Raw genomic sequence first — 22,760 nt, 5'->3', positions numbered from 1 at the left:
GAGGAAAGGAAAAAAAAAAAAAAAAGAGGTTTCAGCCAAGCAGAGACTTGGGTAAAAAGAGGTTGTTCTAATCTTTTTTATTAGAATATCATGGGAACACAGGGCTGAAGAAATCACCTATGCTGCTGAGTCCTGCTCATGTCTAAACACTTCCAGAGATGGCATCAGCATCTCAGGCATCTCCTCACAGGCCATTTCAGTGCCTCCCCACTGCACTGGGGATTCCCATTCAACACTTTCCCATCTGAATGAAACAGCTTTCTCCTTTCCTACCATCTGAGGGAAGTTAACTTCAGTAATGGCTCTTTCATGTGTCTGCCTTCACTAAAACTTCACTAAAACTGCTCCTTTTATCTAGAAGAATTGAACAAACAGAATTTTGTACCTACACATTGACTGAAGGCATTAATGGCAGCAAAAGCAAGATAAATTTCTGGAAGCATACAGTAGACACTGGTAATTTTGAACTTGCTTTTAGAATTATTTTTTTTCATACACAGCATTAATAGCATATTTCACACAAACCTCTCAAAGTAACAAATTGTCAGAAAGTTGTCCTTGAACAGCAATTTCAGTAAAGACAAACATGTCTCCTGACACTTGTGTGTGATGTAGACATCAGAGTGGATTGTGATTTTACTCATCCCATCCCAGGTAACAGGCACAGCTCCAGTAACTGTAAAAAAAGGCTACATAGAAATTACAGCAATAAAACTTGCTTGCATTAAAATATTTACAGACCTTAATGAGGAGCAAAGGACAACAAACTGTTCTGACAGGGAGAGACACTGGCCCATTAAACAGATGTTTATGGTGCAGTACAAGACTGATAGTATTCACTAAGTCCATGTACTTCCAAATAACTTCTTCTAAGTGATCCCATGCTGAAAACAGAATTATTACACCACTCAAAGCACTACAAATTTATTTAAAAGCTACTTTATTAATAGATTAAAATACTAGTAACATGTATAAAATAAAATAGTAGTCCACCTATTATATCTGTGATATCTTGTGCAGCTTTTATTGTTATTAAAGAAACCACAATTTTTTTCCTTCATATATTTTGAATATATCTCTATCATCATGGATTTATCAGTGTACACAGTAAACAGCAAGAACACTGAATTGACAGGATGATATCTTCTTTATATTTACAGATTTTTTTTCTGTGGAATTAAACAAGCAGTACTAACACTGTGATTAAAAAATCAAATAAATTATTCCTGTAATATTTAAATTACCTAAATTAACTAAAATACCTTAAATATTTCAGAGTTTTAGTACTTACTTTTAATGATGCCTAGTAAGCCAGAAAACTAGCACTATTTAACAAGGAATTCTTAAGTGCAGCCATCACTGTGGTGAGGTGAATGCTGCTTCTGTTGCTGTTTGTCCTGACAGGGCGATTACTAAATAAAGTGGCTGGGTTTCGCATTCTGACCACAGGAAGAAGGCTGAACAAAACAAAAGGACCACTTCTGCTTCTAAGGATCCTTCAACTGAAGTGAAATAAAGATGAAATGTAAGGAACTAAGTTTGGTTTGTTGGTAAAAGCAGCCCACAGTAGCTGTATTCACTCCTACTCTGTGTCTGGACTGGAAGAGGGAAAGCAGCAAAAAAGCAGGGGGAAAGGAGATGTGAATGTGTGCATCCTCGGTGAGCACTCTGAAACACACTGCACTGCAGAGGGACCCAAATGAGGAGATAACCCCTTTTTTTTTTTTTTTTTTTTTTTTTTTTTTAGAGAAACAAGCCTGTAATTCAATCCTGGATCATGACATCAATTTCGTATCTGACTTCTCTGACTGATATGAAAATTCAGACTGCAGAGAAGAAAAGTGAAAGCTGTGCTCAAGAAGAGCACCTGAGTCCTTCCCCTGGGGCTGAAGGGCTGCCTGGTGCCTGAACTGCAGTGCAAACCTTCACTGAGCCAGGCCAGCAATGCCTACAGACAGACAGACAGACAGACAGACAGTGTGGGCTTGTCACAGCAATTCACTTAGACTCATCTTAGTTCCACAGTTTCAGCATAGCTCCTTATATTGCTGCCTTTTTTTTTTTTTTTTTTTTTTAATTATGATTGTGGAAGGACCTCCCCTTCCCTTCTACTAGTCTTCTGGAGGAACAGTTATAAAAGACTCTATGAAGGAATATGTATATACAACAAGTACAGAAGGGTGAAAACTGCTGTAAAACAGATCCAGCATATCAAGGCACTGAATAGATTTACCCTAGGGTAAAAAAAATCTCTTGCTCCAGGAAGTAAATGCAAGGAAAATTGTAAATTAATAAAAACATTTATCACATGTCAGTCTTCCTCTCTGATCTCTGCTTATGGGGCACGGATACAAACTTGCCAGACAAATGTTTTTATTGTCAGCTTTGTGCTAAAAAACTGCGTGGTTATCTTTGTGATGGTGATATAAAGGCATCACTGTAGGACTGTCGTGAAGAGAGAGGAGTAAGATAAGAGATAATGAAGGCACAAGCTGAAGATATTCCTACTTTTTAAATCTTGACTGAAGAACAAGTTTTAAATAGTTCAATTCATTGCAATACTTTCCACCAGTTGGAGAAATGAACCATGAGAGTCTGCCTGTCTTTATATAGTGTCTGAGGAAATACCAATGCATTTGTTTTATTAAACCCTTGTGAGAAAGCCAAGTTTGAAGCTGCTGGGGACTTGTATCATTTCCAAGGCATGTGGAGAGGGGGTGAAAGGAAACGTCACTTGAAAGAGATATTTGGAATCAAGCATCAGCTGTGGAACATCCTCACGATTGTTTAGCATAGCCTGAAATTATAACAAAAAGAATAAGAAAATGCTGTATTCAGGATCAAAGCAAAACCAATAAATTGTTTTCTTCCCACAGCAAATCTTGCCTTCACATGATAAGGAGACTTGTTTTTATCTGTTTCAAATGTGTAGAGGCTGAGTAACTTAGTAATAGCATGATGCAGAGGTCAAGGATAAACACATAGCATCAAAACCTTTGTGTATGAATTATTCCATAATTAAAACATGAGAAATAATAATTGTAGCTCTTACCTGGACTTTACGAACAAACGATGGAGTCACTCTTTTCTCAAAATCATCTATTGGAGTGTACGAGTTGAGGATCTTAACTATCTGTTCAAATTACAAAGGACTATTTTAGCACGTTATAAACAGTGACAAGACCAAAAGAACACATTAATATGACATGCTCACTAATGTTTAATGGTGGTTTCAGTCAAGAATTTAACAGTAAAGAGAGAATTTTCATTGGTCACTGAAAAAGTTGTTACATATATGCCAATTGTTAAGACATTTTTCTAGAGGTGTCAGCAGCAAGACATAGAAAAAACTTAATTAACTAAAGGGAACAACAAAAAAAGTCTATGATAAAGTAAAGAAAACACATTGGGAAATGAAAACATGAGATAGAACAAAGCAGGCAAGTATTTACCACAGGAGCAGCTGGAATGCTAACAATCAGGAATAAGAAGTTAAAAAAAAATCAGTTTAACAAATGGTGATGCAGAATGCCAAGGAATGCTATTTTTATCAAATGAAAGGCCAATAGCTCTTTGCAACAAATTATTTTAGGTAGCTAACATTCTGCAATTGGTGCTGCCAGAAGAAAAGAGATGGTTCACTACCTGTACAGTAGAAAGAGATGTGCAGTGTTCACATATTTCCTTGGCATCATCATCTGTGATCTTTTTGACCTGAAGGAGCCACGCTGCTTGAGACAGAGGCTCCAAAGTCTCTTTGGCATTGCTGCTTTGAAGATTCTTGTCCTTGAGCCATTCTTCCAAGTAGCTGATATTACATCTGGGTTAAACCAAGAATGGACAACAGAAATGTCAGGATCCCCCTAACAACCAAGCTACATATAAAGACTTACAGAGAAGGAATGCTCCTCCAATGCATAGTTCAAATAAACAGATTTTAATTTAATTAATTTTAAAAACCACCATAAATCATAAAAATCAAATAATTAACAGCATATGGATTTGTAAGTTTAATTCCTTGTATATTTCAATATTTTTATATTTATTTATTTATTAAAGATTGGATAATAGAAAGCAAGTTTTTAGTTTAGTTGTTGCTTACAAAATACTACTAACATATACTGGCATTGCCTATTACACTGTAGTGCTATATATATTTAAAATATTAATTTACAACTGAGTTTATGCAGGAAATGAGAACAATCTTAGCACATTACACAGCAGGGCCAGGCTTATAACTGATGACCTAAAGGTTAAAGCAGCTTTCTTCTAGCAATATTCCCAGATGGGTCAAGATTTTACTGATTTTCTTTCACTTTAGTCTGCAGACTGTCTAATGGAGAGCAAATGGACTGTATCTCCTGCAGAACAGTCAGGATCATGCTCTCCTGATGCTCGTAACAAAACAGATGATGCCCAAACTAAACCCTCAAAGCCTCTGTCTCGGTGCCTTTCTCAGCACAGAGCATGAAAAACGCAAGTCAGCTTTTGTCTGTCTGCCAGCCAGAGGATGCTGCACCTGTTTACCAGAGTATTAAAGAATTAAAAATACTGTTCATCACATCATGAGTGAACTAGCCTAAAAAGAATCCTAAACATGTCTGACTTTAAACTGCAGGTTGTAATTTTCTCTTTCCTCCATTAGGGTTTCCACAGAAAGAACAATTTGTGACACGTTACCTTGAGCAAGCTCAGTTCAAAAGGCAAAGAACCATGTTTTAAAAAGAGTAAAAAACAATTAGTTACTTGCAGTAGAATGGCTACAGAATATCCAGTGACTTAATGACACAGGACACTAGATGAAAGCCTTAAAAATCCATCCTCAAGCAACCGCTTGTTGAAACCTGCCTGGCTTTACCTTATCTGCATTCCTTTCCTACAAGAGCACATGTCCTTGCGGAGGAAGAGGCTGTTGAGGGTGATGGCACCGATCAGAAAGAAAAGCTGCTTCACTGCTTGCTTCAGCAGCTCCGAGTCCAGGCCATTCTGGCACATAGTGCTGTAAAAGTAGCTGAGCTGCTGCAGGATGGAGGTCATCGTGTAGGTATCGGTGTCGTCTATGCTGGAAGAACGTTTACGGAACCCTGTGGGTTTCAAGCCAGAAATTCCCTGGAGACTTTCGTATTCCAGCATGCCTGGCACTGAGAGACAACAGAAAATAACTGATGAGACCTAAGGTTCCTTTTAGTTGTGTTAATATGATTATTGCCCCAAAATCCACTTTCAGGATATTTTTAAAAGTTAAATCATGTAAGAAAATTAAATGACAAAGAGATTTTATGAAGTCTTTTGTTTCTGTAGAACGTTGGTTAATTTCAAAGCATTATCTCACAGCAGGAGAGATCATGAGGAGAAAGTGTTTCTGGACCCCGTGGGGATATTTAGTGGAGTATCAGTATAAAGATACCAAAAAATAATAAAAATAATAAATATGAAATAATAAATATAAAATAATAATAAATATAAATTATTCAGTGGAATATTTAGTGGAATTCGTTGGAATTTATAGATGCAGAAACACCTGTGCAGGTAACCATAGGTACAAAAGCACAGGAGGAAGCAGCCTGCCCCATCCTTTGCCTCAAGCTTTATTCCCACACTTCACACTTGAGCTTGTTTGGGTTGCTGCTCTCTTACCAATCATGGGCTGAATGTTGTTCTCCATCACAACAATTAATTGGTGATAGATACGAATGGCCAAATCACTAAGAATTTGCCTGTATTCTGAGAGATCAAAATGCTTCAGACAGTTCTTATTCTGACGTGGAGTGTTACACTTCATAAATTCCTAGAAGTTGGAAAGATAATTATTAGAAATCACAAAACATTATAATTATAAAATGTTACTGTAATCAATATTTCTATTAGAGTAATTCATTCCATCTCTGGCTGAACACAGTCTCAGAATAAGCTAAAGCTACAGCTGATTTCCATGGATGCTTCCAGTTCTGGGCTTCCTCTACTTAATTTTCCAGTTTGTGTTGACGTTTACTCTGTTCCCAAACTTGCTAAACCCAAAGAAAAGACATGCATGGATTTCAATGAACTTTGGAGCAATTCCTAGATCATGTGAAGCAAAAGCAAACTGCCAAACACCGTCCCTCCCCCAAAAAGACAAAATTCCATGCTTAAACTATGTTGGGGGACGAAAACAAAATTGCATTTTATTGCTGCAGAGGAATATAGTTTTTGGACTTTCCATCAAGGAAGTTCTGATTTCAAATGTCTTCAAATCCTTGAATGTTCATTACAATTATAGACAAAAACTAAACTATAGTTTCAGACCTTTCCCCACTGTTGCAACTAAATTATAAAGAAGTTTTATTAATGAGGAGCAAATGTTCTCGAGTCTCCACTGGTCTTTTGGTGTTATCGATATGACCACAAGAGGGAGTATTGGTTTAAATATTGTAAGATAGTAAGAATTTGTAATTAAAAATAGTTTTGTATTTCAGGATAAGACTTAGCTTAAACAAACAAGTGAAGCAAGGGAAAAAATGTGTATTTTATTGTTTTGGTCCCTTCTTGAGTTTTTCTTCTCTTATATTGGTAGCCGTAGGTGTCTGATCAAATTATAACATTGGAAAATTTTTTTATATATGGAAAAATATGCAGCTGAAGTTCAGCTCACATTAAACTCCTGTGCAAGAGTTCAAACTAAGCAGCATTTTCCACATCATCTCGTTAAGTTACTTTAGCACCTTAATGTTTCTTTGATTTCACTTAATGTGTCTGTCGTATACTGTCTTATCATTTGTGTAAGACATACACCACTGCAGAGCAATGCAAATATCTAAATATCTGGAAAGAACAGTGGTGAGCTAGTGAGCAATTATCTAGTATCACTATTTTTAATTCAAATTAAAGTCTGTCACAAGTAAAGAAATGGAATTTCTTGCTGAAATCAGTCCTACCTCTTCTCCACTGTACTGCTTCAAACAGTTAAGGAAATAATAGGTATTGGAAAGCCAGAAGGACAGCATCTCAAAGTCTTCTGAATGTTCCTGAAAATGACCAGCAGCACAGCCTCATAATGTCAGAGTCTCATGAAGTTAATAATTAAACTTAAGACCATTAAAGAATTGGTATAATAGAGCCCACATGTAGCAGAACGAGCATCCAGCATCTCTCACATGCTAGCTGAACAAGTCATGCTGGGTTTTTCTGCTAACATACATACAGCAAAGATCCCTCTTTCATCTGGTTTACACTGTTTAAGTATTCCTAAGTGGCAACCTGGATGAACAAGTCTGAACCAAACAGTTTTACACATGTCTACCTGTACTGTTGTGTACTGGGGACCTTCCTGCAAAAAAAGGGTGAACAATGCCTGCTACACAAACAGAACTTACCTAACATATAAACATACAAACACAAGTCTGTGTTTTAATACAAACTATGCCTTAGTTTATTTTTGTTAGCTAAGTAAGCACAAGCTTTTCTAATGGATAAACTCTGGTACAATTTTGGGTTTTATTTCATTATAGATCCATAATAAAGCATTCACATAGTTGAGTTTGTTATGCAGATGAGACAACAGGCTAACAATTCATGTTTATAACTTGATTTTGTAACCTAGCTGTCAAGATAACTTTAATCATTTAGGTACTAAAGTTGCTGTACCAAATGATGTTTTAAAAAACCATTGCACAAGTAGAACAGCAGTGTAAAATCCTCTTAAAATTCTGATACCTGTCTGCTACTGAACATACTGACCTTCATTTCTGTCCAACTGACTTTTACCAGTGCTGAAAACACAGGTGGACTTCATCTGATTAGTTACTCATTGTAAAATGTAAAATACTTTAAATTGTTTTGTCGACAAGCTCATAAAAATAATTTATGTTAATGCATTCTGTGTTCAGCACAATAGAATCTTACCTCAAGGCTTCACAGAGATACTACTACAAAGCTCAAGAAGTGTCACTTATAATTATTTTTCCATCATAGGAAGACTAGCAAATGAAATATGAGTATTCCACAGATACTATGCCTCCATCTTGTAAACCTTACATTAGAAATCAAGAAGTACTGTACAGCCAAACAAAATTCCTACCTTAACAACTTCTTTTATTCCATCAATGGTTACATTCATGAAAGATTTCAGCATGTCAGCATCAGTTAGATAATCTGCATACCTCACACACATGAATAGGATGTGAGCTGGAAGGCCAGGTATCATGTTAACTACAACTCCACGTGGCTTTAAATCTGCATAAAGGAACATCATCAGGTTCATTATATAAAAATTCATATGGAGTTTATTTCTTCAGTGACCAGTCTGTTGATAACTGATTTAGTGACTAATAGATTGTTTCTGTAAAGTTCTGTAACAGGCTTGTTCATATAAAGAATAATTAAGTTTCCCAGAGCAATAGGAGAGTATTGTAGCAAATTCTCAGGTCCAGCAAGGGCTGTTCCAGACAGAACAACTTGAAAAGCAATTTGTATTTAACTGCCCACAGGAGGCCCCACCAAATTCTGGCACTGCTTAATGATATACCTTTGCTCACAGAAAAATAAACAACCATAAAGCTGAAGCATGTGAGAAAACTGTAGTTCATAAAAGCACTAATCTACATGGAAAAATTGTTGCATTTAGCATTAATTATAAGCTAAGGCAAAGAGCTGGCTTGGCAGTAAGATTGATATTGTGTAGTAACTCAGAGGAAGGACAGAATTCTCTAAAAGACAGATGAAAGTACAGTTCCCTTCAGTGAAGAGAATGATATGGAAAGGACAGACAGCAGAGTAATTCATCACACAGAGATGTGAGGATAATGACCTACAGACTTAGCAGATGACAGGAAGAATGTAAATTCAAGTCCACGAAGTGCTCATGAGATTTATAGCTTTGTAAGTGAACAAATAAGAAGAAAGATAATAGAGTCAGTGTTATGTAGAGTCAGACAAATTATTTTTATGCAGTTAAGCACTTTTGTCTATGAAAGGACTGGCAGTAGAAAAAAGGCAACATAGAGCCCCCAAGCTGTATCGGTGTTAAGAGAGCAGATAAAAGGCAACTTTGATCATAAGTGAAATACAGCAATTCACAGATTCTGTAGTAGTGTTCTACACTCAGTATCATTGACTACTGGTAACATTTGAAGAGTTACTAAAATACCTAGGATCAGATTTTGAACAATCCTTTCTTCATCCTCTTTTTTGTACTCCATCATTCCAATGTACTCTTTGGACAAAGGTGGCACATGAGCTTCAGCTGTCAAACACAAAAGCACAGTTACTGCAGGTAAATGGCTAAGCTAACATCCACATGGGAACAGACCATGGGAGACAAGCAGTTTTATCTGTAATAAACAAGGGTGTGGACACCAGTCTCTATAACATTCTTAGCCTATGGTTCCTAGCATTATGAGTTAAATAACATTTATATTATCAGTGTGATCAGTTTTATTGGACTCAGTGAACTCAGACTTGCACTAGTATGACCAAAAAATGAAAAAAAAAACCAAAAAAACCCAATACAGCTCTTCATTAGTCACCTCTGCCATGTTTTGAGGTGCATTCTACAGTGAAGAATTACTTGCTACACAAGAAATTTGTACAAACTGATTTCTAATCAGGAACCAATTGCCATGTGAAGGTAATGAGAAGTGCTACTCATCTGCTGCAAAACTACCATTCTGTTGGCTCACAGTTGTGTGAGGGCATGTATTAACTTTTGTTGACAAAACCTGGTGCCCCTGGCATAAACCTTTATCATACAGTCTAAGTCCCACATGTAGCCAATGTTTCACTGGAAAAAAAAACACAGGTAGGGTCTTTTTTTGTATACTTTGTGTTGATGGTTCCCTGGCACTCTTTTCTGAGGCTACTAATTTCTAACCAAACCCTACCTTTTTCTTTTTTTAAAGTACACTTTCTTTCAAATACACACTCAACATCCAAATCTTTATTAAAAATAAAAGTAACAATATCTTACTTTTTTCAATAGTCTTTGTAAGAGTTTTGATCTGATCCTCCAGTTTTTTTATTATTCTATCTTTCATGTCTAGTTTTTCTTCTAGATCCTGTAATAGTCAAAGGCAATGAGTTTAGAGTAACCACAATTAAAAAAAATAATCTATTGCTACATTTTATTGGCACTATGATGTGCTTTTACTTATATTTGGCAGAAGACACATGAAACATTCATGTATTTTTTTCTCCACCACGTGAGAAAACATTATGCCATGCAATTAAACCATTATTTCCTTCTTTTTATCCTGCATTTCAAGGTTTCTTAATGACAGTGAAATTCCCTCACCATGTTTTCCACAGTAAGACGAGCAGTTTCTTGCTTTATCTTGCTTTTTACTTCATCCTGGGTTTCATCTTGCATCACACCATTGCTCAGCCCCTCAATTTCTTGGTTTGTGTTTTTCAGTTTCTCTTTTTCTTTCATGTCTATTTCATTCTGTGCCTCATTTGTTCTAAAAACAGATGGACAGGAAACTTTGTCTCTTCTTCTTTCACTAAATCAGTTATATCATATTTGCCCTTTACTTATTAACTGCAAATCTTACATTGCATGCTGCACATTAAGTAACTTTGTTACCTCAGCTTGTGGCAATTACATTTATTATTAAAAAAAAAAAAACACAACCAACCAAGCCACAACTTACTGTCTTTGTGCTCTATCCCCTTCTAGCTCGTAATGCAGCCGATCAGACATCTCTTCCATTTTTTTCAGTATTAATTAGCAACAAAATCCACAGAAGAAAAAAAAAACACAACAAAAGCACAGATTACTGCTTTGTAAGAGTATTCAGTAAATCTCTTCTTACAATCATAATTTTGTTTCATCTAACAAAATTGAACGACGTGCTAAATAATGTGTCAGAGAAGTATCTGACTACTGCACAACACATAGAAAATTATGTGGAAAAGAGAATTTTGACACTACTAATTCCTTGCAGGTGGCCATAAAACTACTTGCAAGTTTTCAATCATTTGTCTAGGAAGAGGCTACAGGTAACAGAGATTCAGCAACCTCAGGAAAGTAGGTTGTCCTAAATTGAGAAGTTTCAAACAAGCCAGTTCAGCAGAACTTCTCACTCTGCTTCCTACTCTGAATTTTTCAGCACCCTCTGAACTCCACCTCACAGAGTATTCCTTAAGTCATAAAACTTCTTTCCTTTTTATGGCTGTTTCCAAAGGGCATACTCCATTATACGTATCCTTAGCAGAGCCCTGTTGAATATATTTGCATACATCAAACCTTAGAACTGAATAACCTAAAAAAGGTGTTAAAAAAAAAAAAAAAAAAGAAAGACACATAATTGCATATATTTTATTGTTAAGTCTCTATTCTTATGTCACTAACAGACATAGAACTGCAGAAGTACATAAGTACAGGACAGGTTTTTTTTCATTTGGTTTCTTACATTTTACTAGCACAAGAGTAATAAGGCAGTGATGTTATCAGATAATATTGCTTCAGCTTTTAACAATTTAAATATAGAGAATCCATCATGCTCATTTTAAACAGCTGTAAGACTAGGTACCATACCAGTACTTTACCTTTCAACTTTATAGTCTGCTCTTGAAGACGGTTTTCAAGATCTAATTTTTGATTTTCAAGTTCAGAAACTTGATTTTTAAGATCTGGGATCACCTTTTGAGAAAAAGGAGATTTGCATATTTCAGTCCCTTCTTTCTTTTCAAATGTCTGCAATACTTCCTATGACACTGGAAGACCTTCAGCTGCAGTTAGTTAAAGGCTGGGGAGACACTGAGTGAGCACTGCTTGCTGCTTGCCTGACTTGTTTAATTTTTCTGGAGGTATCTGCTGACCACCCTAAAAATCAAATAGTGAGCTAGCTAAATGTTTGCACTGGTGCAGTAATACAATCCTTCTGTTCTAGTTTAAGTTAAATTACACTGTGGCTTAAATTTCCCTAGCTCAATTAGCATCAGAAAAACCCTCAGTGTTATTAAATAATTTTTTAAAAATATATTTATAAGTAACTTTTCCTTATATTTTTTATTTTAGCTACTTAGTTTTGAAAATATGTCTTTAGTTATTTTTCACTCAGCAGATGAATAATCTTGTATGTGCTATCTTCCAGAATAATAGCCCTTCCCTGTGTTAGGTAGGTTTTACACACTGCTGCTACTAAGACTTCCCCATGGGGTGTTAGCATCTTGATACACATAGGTGCCCTCTGGTGGGGAGAGACTCAGAACTGGACCAACCTCTGAACACCAGAAATCCCACAGACTGTTTTTTGACTAACAAATCACAGAACTTTTCAGCCTTGAGATTTCAAGGATATGACTGCAAGATTTTGTCAGCTTAGTGCCACCGACACATTTGGATTTTATTAGTAAATAATAAAACATACTTTGCTTTACTTCATCTTGATCTTACCATATTTTCTGAAGTCAGCCTGCTAACTTCAAGTCGAATACCATCATTTATGTCATTTTCCTCTCGAAATAATTTTTGTAGATGATTAATATCTTGGCTAAGATGTTCAACTTTAAAGTTCAAACCTTCAATTTCCTTTTCATATATTTCTTTCTGAGACTGAAAATGGCTTTCTAATACTCTGTTAAAAAAAAAAAAAAAAAAAAAAAAAAAAAAAAAGGAAGAAACATGGCAGATACAGTCCAACCTCACTGCAATGGGCAATTTAATATAAAGTGAAAACAAAGTCCTGTCATGCAGACATTCCATTACATCAGCTGTACGTTAGGGAACTTGAAAGTTATGCATGATATATCAGAGGAAACACATTTCTCTGGCTGACACATACTCACTTATCTCACTGATTTAGTAAAAGTTTGTTAAAAAGTAATTTTAAGCTGCTCAACCAGTCATATAATGTAGTGTTTGTTTATCCTTAAACAGATTTTCAGTATTGTTCTGTCAAAGTAACTACCCATTGATTTTTCCATTTATTTCATAGCTTTAATTTATGAAAACATTGAAGAGCTGAACTAACCTTGTAGCTTTTTTTAAGCCTTCATAAGCAAACCAGAGTTCTCCATCCTCATTTAAGTGCTCCAAATCCTCTGTAGAGAGTCTAGAATACAAGCCAGTATCATCAGTGTGCAGGCAAACAAAACTCATTTCTGAAGCTTTTAAAAAGGAACCTCAGAACAAAATTACCTGCTTCTTACATCCTCAAAATCATAACTTTCAAGAAGCTGTTTTGTAACTTCTGACATTTTTTCTGTTAAAAACACAAAGTTTATAACATAAATTATTTTCTCTGCACATTTCAAATCAAGTTTGATTGTAAAAATCAAACAAACCTCTTCCTAAATCTACAAGGTTCTTTCCTGTTACTCAGTAAATAGATCTGATTTACCACAAGAATATGATGAGGCCTGTAGTTTTACTTCTGGACAGGTGAGCTAGATAAGGTAGACACCACCATTGCTTTTTTCCTGAACACATCAAACTTTCAATGCAAAGTTACATCATTCTGGTTTGAATCTGGAGAACTGCTTGAGTTGTACAGATCTGTCATCTAGTACCAGGTTACTACCTCAAATGCTGCAGATCCAGATTTGCTTTATAACATTGTTTGCACTGCACAAAGCACACAAAGTACTGCTTCTTAATAAATCTCTTTTCCCAAAGGGAACCCACCTCAGCACATTATTTGTGTATTTGATATTTTGGACCCAAGGCTAAAGACAGGATGACTGAAAGCTAGATAATGTATCAATTCCATATTCTTGGGTCCCTACAAGCTACTTGTTTAATTCAGTGTAAAATTTAAATTACTATTATTGATTTTTAAACACACAGGATAAATGTTTGAAATCAGAGTTTCCTCAAAGGGAGAATCTCAGTATTCAGCAATCACTTTCTAAAACTCACCTGCTGGGTTTTCCTCCTCTCTTTTGAGTAAAGGAATGAATAAAATGAAAACACAATGGGATGGGAAAGAGAACTGGGGTTTTCTCAAAGGTAAGGTGGAAGAAATCAGTTTAAATTGGCTTGGTTCACTTTGTTCTTGGTAAATTCTCTGAATTACCAAGTATGGAGCTTACCCCTCAATTCTCTCTTCTGTGTCTGGGCCTGCTTTTCAACATCCAATTTTTGGGTCTGCAGCAGTTCAATTTCCTTTTGCAGCTCAGGTATTTTCTGAATCAGACAAAAGTTTTAGACTGAGGTAAGGAGTGAATGACAAGGTCTGAGTATCATTTAAACCATAAAGATAATAATAATTAAGAACACTTTCAAATGGTATAAGACTTAAAAGCCTTGCTTCTCAGGCATCAAAGCAGACAGTAAAATGACATAGTAAAGAAACATCTGTGTCATGGAATGGAGAAAAAAAATGTGACCTTGCACAAACTTACCATTGTCAAGTTCACATTAAAAAAAGCTACATGTATGAAAAATCTCCTGAGAAACTAACAGTTCCTTGGAAAAAGAAGGGAAAAAAAGATCCACTCATATCAAGGTATAAATATTCAGGTGCAATCACTTTTCAAAACATGCACTTATTTCTGCAAGCAATAACTTATTCATATTGTGTACTACATGAAAACTATGAACACAGTGGTGTATCAAATATAGATAATTAACTAATTGTCTTCTAAAAATGCACTGAAGGTAAAATTATTGAAGATAAACTCTAAATAAAACATCCACATTCTCTACTTGTGTTATTTAGCAAAGACTCCAGAATTAAAGGCTTCATACTTTACCTGTGCTTGTTTTGTGAGTTGTCCTACTTCCATTTTCAAGCCATCTTGAATGACAATTTCTTGCTGAATTTGATCTTGTAGCTGAGTTTTTTCTTCTCTTAGAACCTTAATTTCTCCCTTGAGCAACTCAATCTCGTTTTCATAGTCCTGCTTCTGATTCTGGAAATTTTTCTCAAGTATCCTACACAAGAAAATGAAAAGTTTGATTTTTCTACATTCATAAGTGAAAAAGTGGGCTTTGGCTTTGTTTTAATTTGAAAGATGTGCTTCATTGAAGAAAACTTAATTAAAACATGATTACTTGAAAACACTATGCTACATCCTCAGCTACAAAATGAAAGATAATGGGATGAGAGTGTCCCTGGATTTCCCTACACCTAATTCATTAGGTTTGAATTCAAGGCAAAACTGAGTTTTTCCACCTAAAGGCCAATTCTCTTAACTCTTTGAAAGTTAGCCTACCCAAGCTACATTTATCACCACAGTCAGCACTGAAAGAGGACACAGCAACAGGAAGCCTTCAATAGCACATTGCTAGAAGCTTCCCACTTTCTACTGGTTCCTGCTGGAATGGACTGGATTCCAGTATAACATTGCCAATGGGCAAAACAGAAAAACTAGCAAAGTCCTCTTAGTACAGTCTGGAGATATTCACACCTGAACTCAGACTGAGCTCAAGCACCACACAGCTTTCAGCCCTCAGGAGCAGAGACCAATTGCACTCTTCAGACGTGAGAGGACACCACTTATCTGGTACCTAAAGTTCTCTGTCTTACCCTGGGAAAGAGGTACTGAGAAATAAACGCTTGATCTGAGAAAAGCGTGCTGAAAAAATAACCATTTATTGCTAAATAACAGGACTTCTACTACTGCAAATGAAATACTAAAGGGGAGATAAACCCAAATGTCCTTTACAAACAACACTGCCTTTCCTTCAAGCTGAATCTTTCAGTTGTCTCCTTTAATATTCACTTTACAGGCATTCTCACTGGTCAAGTCATCACCTTCTCTTCCAGCCCGGACTGAATTCTGAGGGTACATCCAAAGAAACCATTAAGATCAGTGCTTCCTTTCAGTTCTCAGAAAGACATGTTAAAAAAGGGGGAAACTGCAAGAAAAAGAACACTCTCAAGTCTACCACATCATTTCCTGCATGTGACTGACCCACAAGCACGTGCTTTTTCTCAGGTATACATGAAGTCCTTCAGTACTGTCATGCATGTCCAAGAACAGGCAGATTCCTAAGCAATGTGAGCATAATAATACATTTACAGCAGGAGACAGAAAAGCAGGGAAAGAGAAAAAAAATGGATGCTGTTTCAAAGCAGTTAAATTCAGATTCCTTACAATCTCTGGTTTTCTTCTCTTCGTACATCATTGAAGAGTTGCTTCGTGAGGTCATCCATTTTCTCTGTCAAAAAATATTTCATATTTCAGAGACCTTCATGCAGTTATATGCATTTGTTAAAATAGTATGATCACAATGAGAAGTTCTTTTCAGTGAGCAAACCTTAACATATTTTAAGGCTGAAATTCCTTTCATGAGGCAAAAATTAGAGTGAATTTTACAAGTAATACTATAGGATAAAAAGGTTTCTGAAACTTCAAAGTGTTATTCATCAAAAATATACTTGATCTCATGTGCCCTTTGAAATTAAATTCTTAAAAGCAGTACAGTGAAGAAACCAGGATGAAGCAACATTTTGAATGCATGTGCATAAGGCAGGGAACATAACAAGTAGACAGGTTTTGCTACTGAAAGAACAAATTTAATTTGTTAGATTAAAAGCATTTGTACTACATGTTTTAAGAAAGAGAAGCTGAGAACAAAATTTAATTTACTGTAAATCAAGCATTTATATTGCTTTTATCAGAATAGAAGTAATTTACCTTTGCTGAAAATCTGACTTTACAGCTTTCCCCCACTGTAACTCCTTTATAACTCCTTTAAAACTTCTTTTAGTTTTCTTACCTTTCATTTCCTCTGTTTTTTCTTGGAGCTTTATTTCTAAGGTCTCCTTCTGTTCTTTTAATTCTTTATTCTGATTCTCAAGTTTTAGCATTTTCTGTACACACAAAAAGTAAGCATAATATAGATATTACAAAGGGGGAAGAAATAGGTCACAGAAGGAATTACATTTAATAAGCATATGTGAACTCTACTCTTTCCCTTCCACTCCCCTAATAAGTGAAGTTACTGAGTAACTCTTGAATCATGCATTTGATAAATCTAGTAGCTGCTAAATTATTTAACCTAAAATAAATGCATCCAGATGGAAATTAAAATTTACCTGTTCGCTGTCTTCTTTATATTTTTTCCCCTTCTCTTCATGCATCCTCTTTTGAGCAGTTAACTTTTCAAGATCTGTTTCAAGTTTCTGAATTGTATCCATGTCACTCACATGAGTAGAAGCCAGACTGGTTAAGCGTTCCAGCAAGCCATGATTTTCTCTACTCTACAGTGAGCAAGACAGGTTAAAAGAAACCAGGAAAATGTGCACCTGAAACTGTTCAGTATAATTCTGAAGGAAGCACCTGACCCATTCCTGCTCACCAGCCCATACCAGTCAAGATTATTTCAAGCAAGGATTGTCTCCATCATTAGACTAGAACTAAACTAAAAGATGTTTTGGCTCTCAAAACTAAGCTGTTAAGTAAACATAATACAGCATTCCCAAAAGTTACTAAACGTATTGCATCAGTATCACACACATCCTTCATCCTCATAGAAGTAATCCCATCCAGAGGCTGGATGGACTGCTTCAAAAAGAGTTAAAAAAAAAAAAAACCAAACTTCATTGAAAACTCCTCTGATTGGCACAACTAACTCAAAAATACAGGGAAATCCTGGATGATTCTTCTTACCTGGATATAGGAAGAATGGTAATGGTTTATTATAAAGGACAACATTCCTTACATGGCATGTCAAGTAAAGCATGGATATTGCAGTTGATACAAACCCTAGTCAATGTGAGAGCTCTGGATAAAACACATACAGTAAAAAACTAGTCCACATCATAAGCTGTCTTGTGTCCCTCACCTTTTCTTCTATCCTTTTCTGCAGCTGCTGAACTCTGTATGAAAGTTGGATATTCAGTACAAACCGACGAATATTCTGAAATCTTCTCCTGGCAAGCCATGCCCGGGCATATTTCTGAAGGATCACAGCCTTGTGTTCTTCAAGCATCTTTAAAAAAAATATTAACATATGTCTGTGGTTAGCTATGTCTCAATCAGCAACAATTATAGCATCATGTGAATCTAAATACACTGGTAATGACAACGCTTCCCACAGAAGTATCAAAACAGCCAGAGTGTAGATACACTTGAAGCACTGTAGTGATCTCATTAAATGATCTGCATCAAGTATAAACCAGACAGAGTTCTTGGCAGCTCATAGATTAGATATAAACTACTGAGTCAGTATATTTTTGCAGTAACACTATAGAAAAAAGGCAGAAGGTACAAGAACCAGACGTGCAAGAGGTAAAAAGTTAGAGATCACTGCTCTTCTTTCCATCTCTCGACCATATGCAGTTTCCAGTTACTGAAATAAAACTTCTGGTAGACTGTACCTTCTGATATTTTTTTCTTGCCAGAAATCCTCTTGTGTAAGCTTGAATTGTTACAGCAGCCACACGGATGAGCTGACAAAGTCTACGGACCAGGTAACCCCGACAGTATTTCTGAATAGTGATGGCTGCCCATGTTTGCTTCAGAGTCCTTGCAGTTATTGCTTGCCTGAATTCAAAAGACAATGACCTAGGTCACAAAAGAGTTCTCATGCTTGTTCTCTCAGTTAGCCAAATTACACATACAAAAAAAAAAAAAAAAAAAAAAAAAAATTGAAAACATGCATCCCCATACAGCTTTTTTCTTCAGTCAAAGTGAAAGAGAAGGAATTACCCACAATCTTTGAAATCTGTTCCACAATCAGTTCTTCTGGTGGTCTATTTCTGAAAATTTCCAAGCCTACATGAAGCCATCTACCTCTCAGTCTGCTTTGTGAATGACTGGTTCAGTTTCTCTGCTGTGTAATTCCTCACAATAATTTGTACACACCACTTTGCAGACTCATGTAAATTGCTTCTCCTTCCTGCTCCCTGATTTTTTCTCTGGTGCTGAAGCTAAGCAGTAAGCCCAAGCCAAAACTGGGTCACCCTCAGCTAAGGACTGAGCCTAGAGGTAGTCAAGCCTCTCAGGAATCCAGCAGACAACATTTGAAGTCTGCTGAGCTGAAGAACTTGACCATTTTCAAGTCCATAATTAAAAGGAAATGGACACACAATCTGAATTGTTATTCTTTAAAAAACTGATTTCCAAATTAGTGTGTGACCTGCTATAGGCACAGCCTAGCAGCAAATTCATTTATCAGCCCAAAGTACCGTACAGTCCGCTGCCCTCGGAAATACTGCTGGATCACAAGAGCTGCTTGTTTTATCTGGAGGAATTTCTTCCTCTGCAGCCAGCCTCGAACACTCTTCTGGATCATGATGCAGGCATGTCTCAGTTTATCTGATCGCAGTTTTTCTAAGTAAGCAACCTGTCCTGCTCTGAAGAAAATTTTTGTTCTCCCAAACTGATATTGATTACGATCCTGCAAAAGAAAACAATGGGGATATTAAGGGTTTAGTTTACTATGTTAGGCCAGACACTTTATGCCTTTTATAAACTGTCACTTCAGGCAAGATCTTCTGAAATGACATGATTTTGCTAAATAAGAATATCCTCTCTGCCTTCTTTTTAGATAGGAATCTGTGGGGGGAAAATCCAACGAACAGGAAAGAACCAGAGAATTACATCCAGAAATCACACCCTGCAGATGTGAAATTAATTAAAGGGAGGATCTGGACTTATCATTAAGGCCTTGAAAACAACACTTCACCCCCCTGCTACAAGTCTGGTACCACGGGCTCAATGCTGCCTTTTGGTGCACATCTGGCTTTGACTCAGCCAGCTGTGTGAGCAAAAACTCAGGGGAGAAGTTGCTTCTAAGCTCAGGCTCTCATCCTTGGACCTAGAGGTTTATGTTGCAAGTACACCTCTGTTTTGTCTTTCACATCCCTGAGGCTGAACTCAGCCCCAACCAACAGTGACTTGAACAGCTGGACCAGACCATCCTCATCACTACAGACCAGCCTGACAGGTAGCAGCATAGGCCAATCACCACATTTTTGGAACATTTCTCCAATATGATGCATTTCACCATCAAAGGCCCTCTTGTGGGCATAAACTTCTAATACTTGACAATTGTGTAACAATTGTAATTCTTTGTTTTATGAATACAGATAATATATCTTCCATTTTACAAGTGAAGGTACCAAGTACAGAGAGGTTAAATCTAGGGCCACACCAGGAGTGTGTCACATCACACAGTCAGTGACTCGCCAGCCTGTGCACAACACACTAAATCAGGGGAGACAGGAATAATGTAAATATCTTGCTTATTTGAGGAGGGAGATACTACTCTTGGCAAAAAAGATCTTTAATTGGTAACAGGTGCTATAATACATATTAGGTCCATGCATACAAACTAACCTGGATTAACCTCTGCAAAACAATCTTGCAAATCTGCTTTTTGTCATTTATGGAGAGTTCCTGCTGTGTCATAAGAATTCTGTAACGGCTGAAAAACTCAATGTAAGTCCACCTGGAAAAATAAAAGTTAGCAAATGCAACTTATTTAAGAGACACCCAGTATTTTTTGACATAAAAAGGCCCATTGCTCTCACTACCTGGATGGGTAGCTCTGTGCACTGATCCGAATGGTTTCCAAAACACCACATGCTCTCAGCTGCTGAGTCACTCTTTTTGAATCAAACCTAAAAAAGCAGTATTATATTTTACATTTTCACTGGGTTTGGCCTGCTATAATAATGATAATTTGTCTAGCTGGATCTCTACTTCTGCCCATAGGATGCAGGGCTCCCTGTGTTTTATATGGAGCCTTATGTGGCTTTTTTAGTATGTGATAGGTTGTATCTGGGTTTTCTTTTTCTGCCTCAAAACAAAAGACTGGATTTATTTTTCTCTTATGAAAAGTCCTGTTTCTCTTCAATACTAACCATGAAAACTCAAATCACCAAGTGGCAAAGAATCATGCCACTCTCAGTGCAAAACATACACAGAAATATATTCCCTCAGCAGTCTGTTGGGAAACAGAGCTAATTCATACTGTACAAGAGTGAATACACTTGAATAAATCATCCATTGAACTTAAACCAACAGTGCACAACTTTTCCCCTGAACTTGTTATCACAAGTATTCAAATATTAATATCTGATTTTAAAAATTTTAGGAAAATAAAGGATTTTTAAGCTATCAATAACTATTACTGTATGATTCTATTTTTATCAGACAAAAATATTTTTTTTTTTTAGTTCAGCTATCCTGAAAGGAAGAACATGTTCTGTATGGGAATTTGTTTGACTATAAGGATTTAGCTTGCTGACATGTACCTACTGGGAAACAGAAAAAATACTCTTTTAATTTTAAAGGTGACAGCTCACACCTCTAACATACTCACTCAAAAGGCAACTTCTCATCATTTGGCTTTATGCATCGCACATAATGAGGAGTGGTTGCATTGAGGGTCACCATGAGTAAAGACAAAGAACTCCGGAACTAGAAAATATCAGACATAACAGTTTTGACAATGAAACATGTACACCTAAGGAAAAAGTAATATCTGAGGGGTTTTAATTATTTCTTAGGTTTTAGCTGGACACTGGGAGATATTGTTAGCTTTTAGCAATTAAATGCAGGAATTTTAACAGCCCCTCTGTACCCAGAAGTCTCCTGTACATAAATTAAACACAGACCATGGCTGCCCCCTGATGTACTGAGAACTGGATTGTGCCTGTGAACAGCACTAGAGTACAGCACCAAGGTATCAGACTGCCCAATGCACTTCCCCAAAAGCATGAGCATCACAGAAAAGTTTGCTTATGTAGTACCTTACTGCCAACAGTGGTTCGGAGGTGTTTGTTGGGTGACTTAAGAACAGGTCTTGCAGATTTGATGCTTATAGTTGAACTGAAAGGTGAAATGGACACTGGATTGTCTTGGAAAAAATTTGCACACAGATGAAACTAAAAGTGTGGTGAAAGATTTGCAGTTAAATACTATGTAACTGTAGTATCATTTAAATAAAAATTACATCTACTGTAACATACAACCCATCATCTTAATGCTTAGGGCAGGTATTGCAGGACTTGGAATTGGATTTTTAAGCCACAAAGAACAATTAAAGAAACAGTTGCAACATTTAATGTTGTATTTTCATAATATTCACAATATTTTCACAATATATTCACAATATATACATACATATATATATTCACAATATTTTGTGTTAATGACAAGCCACCTATCAACACTGGAAATAATGACTATAGATTAAAAAAAATTAAATTTAGTTAATTGTTCAGTTTCCAGGATTCCAAAATGTTATTCAAGGGTGACAGCAAAAGAGAGTAACATAACTAGCAAAGTAAATGCACATCTATGAAAAAGTTGAATACTGTATTTTTTCATCTTGTATGTTATTTCAAGGTTAAAAATACACACTCGTAGAATATTAATAAAATTTATATTAATTGATTCAACCTATTTTAAAAATCTTTTTATCAGAACAAATCTTTTAAAATAAAATGTTGATTAATTCAAATAAAATCAGGTATTTAGAAAAATAGCCATTGCTGTTTGTTCACAAACCTTGCTCTCTTTCAAGATTTCAATCAGCACTTCATGTACTGTATCTCTGTTTTTTTCCAGAAATCCTTCACATTTATATTCTACCTGTGCAAAGAGGTGAAATAATTAGCTTTTCAGCAATACAGGAACAGTTATCAAAGCAAACATTTTTGCTGTCTAAACTGTGGTGGCCAGCGGGTCTTTTTTGGTCTTAAACATAATGGCTGAAACACTGATTTGACCATTTCATCATGGCAAAGCATGCATACATCTATAATGCAGATTGAGAAGCCAGAGAAACTGTCTGAATCCACTGTCAACTGCAATTTCATTCAGCTTTCATTAGGAATTTCCTTTCTCCTCTCATTATATACTCTATTATTTGAAATCAA

The 22,760-nt window shown here is 36.2% G+C and overlaps 1 protein-coding gene across 1 annotated transcript in view; it reads right to left on the bottom strand.

The window, feature by feature from the left end:
• Positions 1–2,111: 2,111 nt before the first annotated feature.
• MYO5C (myosin VC) overlaps positions 2,112–22,760 on the bottom strand; it is a 32,463-nt gene continuing 11,814 nt past the window's right edge. Inside the window, exons 14-41 of the mRNA XM_030456852.1 lie at positions 22,390–22,473; positions 21,630–21,764; positions 21,200–21,297; positions 20,409–20,495; positions 20,212–20,323; positions 19,059–19,270; positions 18,249–18,414; positions 17,714–17,860; positions 16,965–17,129; positions 16,646–16,739; positions 16,021–16,084; positions 14,674–14,854; positions 14,011–14,104; positions 13,118–13,181; positions 12,951–13,031; positions 12,374–12,554; positions 11,523–11,617; positions 10,626–10,688; positions 10,268–10,433; positions 9,944–10,031; positions 9,125–9,220; positions 8,057–8,211; positions 6,915–7,004; positions 5,638–5,788; positions 4,859–5,141; positions 3,646–3,820; positions 3,053–3,133; positions 2,112–2,797 (exon numbers count right to left, since the gene is read on the bottom strand). Of these exons, the coding sequence (XP_030312712.1) occupies positions 2,645–2,797; positions 3,053–3,133; positions 3,646–3,820; positions 4,859–5,141; positions 5,638–5,788; positions 6,915–7,004; positions 8,057–8,211; positions 9,125–9,220; positions 9,944–10,031; positions 10,268–10,433; positions 10,626–10,688; positions 11,523–11,617; positions 12,374–12,554; positions 12,951–13,031; positions 13,118–13,181; positions 14,011–14,104; positions 14,674–14,854; positions 16,021–16,084; positions 16,646–16,739; positions 16,965–17,129; positions 17,714–17,860; positions 18,249–18,414; positions 19,059–19,270; positions 20,212–20,323; positions 20,409–20,495; positions 21,200–21,297; positions 21,630–21,764; positions 22,390–22,473 (3,561 nt within the window). The 3' untranslated portion in view covers positions 2,112–2,644. The remainder of the gene's footprint in view (positions 2,798–3,052; positions 3,134–3,645; positions 3,821–4,858; positions 5,142–5,637; positions 5,789–6,914; positions 7,005–8,056; positions 8,212–9,124; positions 9,221–9,943; positions 10,032–10,267; positions 10,434–10,625; positions 10,689–11,522; positions 11,618–12,373; positions 12,555–12,950; positions 13,032–13,117; positions 13,182–14,010; positions 14,105–14,673; positions 14,855–16,020; positions 16,085–16,645; positions 16,740–16,964; positions 17,130–17,713; positions 17,861–18,248; positions 18,415–19,058; positions 19,271–20,211; positions 20,324–20,408; positions 20,496–21,199; positions 21,298–21,629; positions 21,765–22,389; positions 22,474–22,760) is intronic.

This window comes from Calypte anna, chromosome 10, assembly GCF_003957555.1.
Source record: "Calypte anna isolate BGI_N300 chromosome 10, bCalAnn1_v1.p, whole genome shotgun sequence".
In the NCBI taxonomy this organism is placed as follows: domain Eukaryota; kingdom Metazoa; phylum Chordata; class Aves; order Apodiformes; family Trochilidae; genus Calypte; species Calypte anna.
This window is presented reverse-complemented; position numbering and strand designations above follow the sequence as displayed.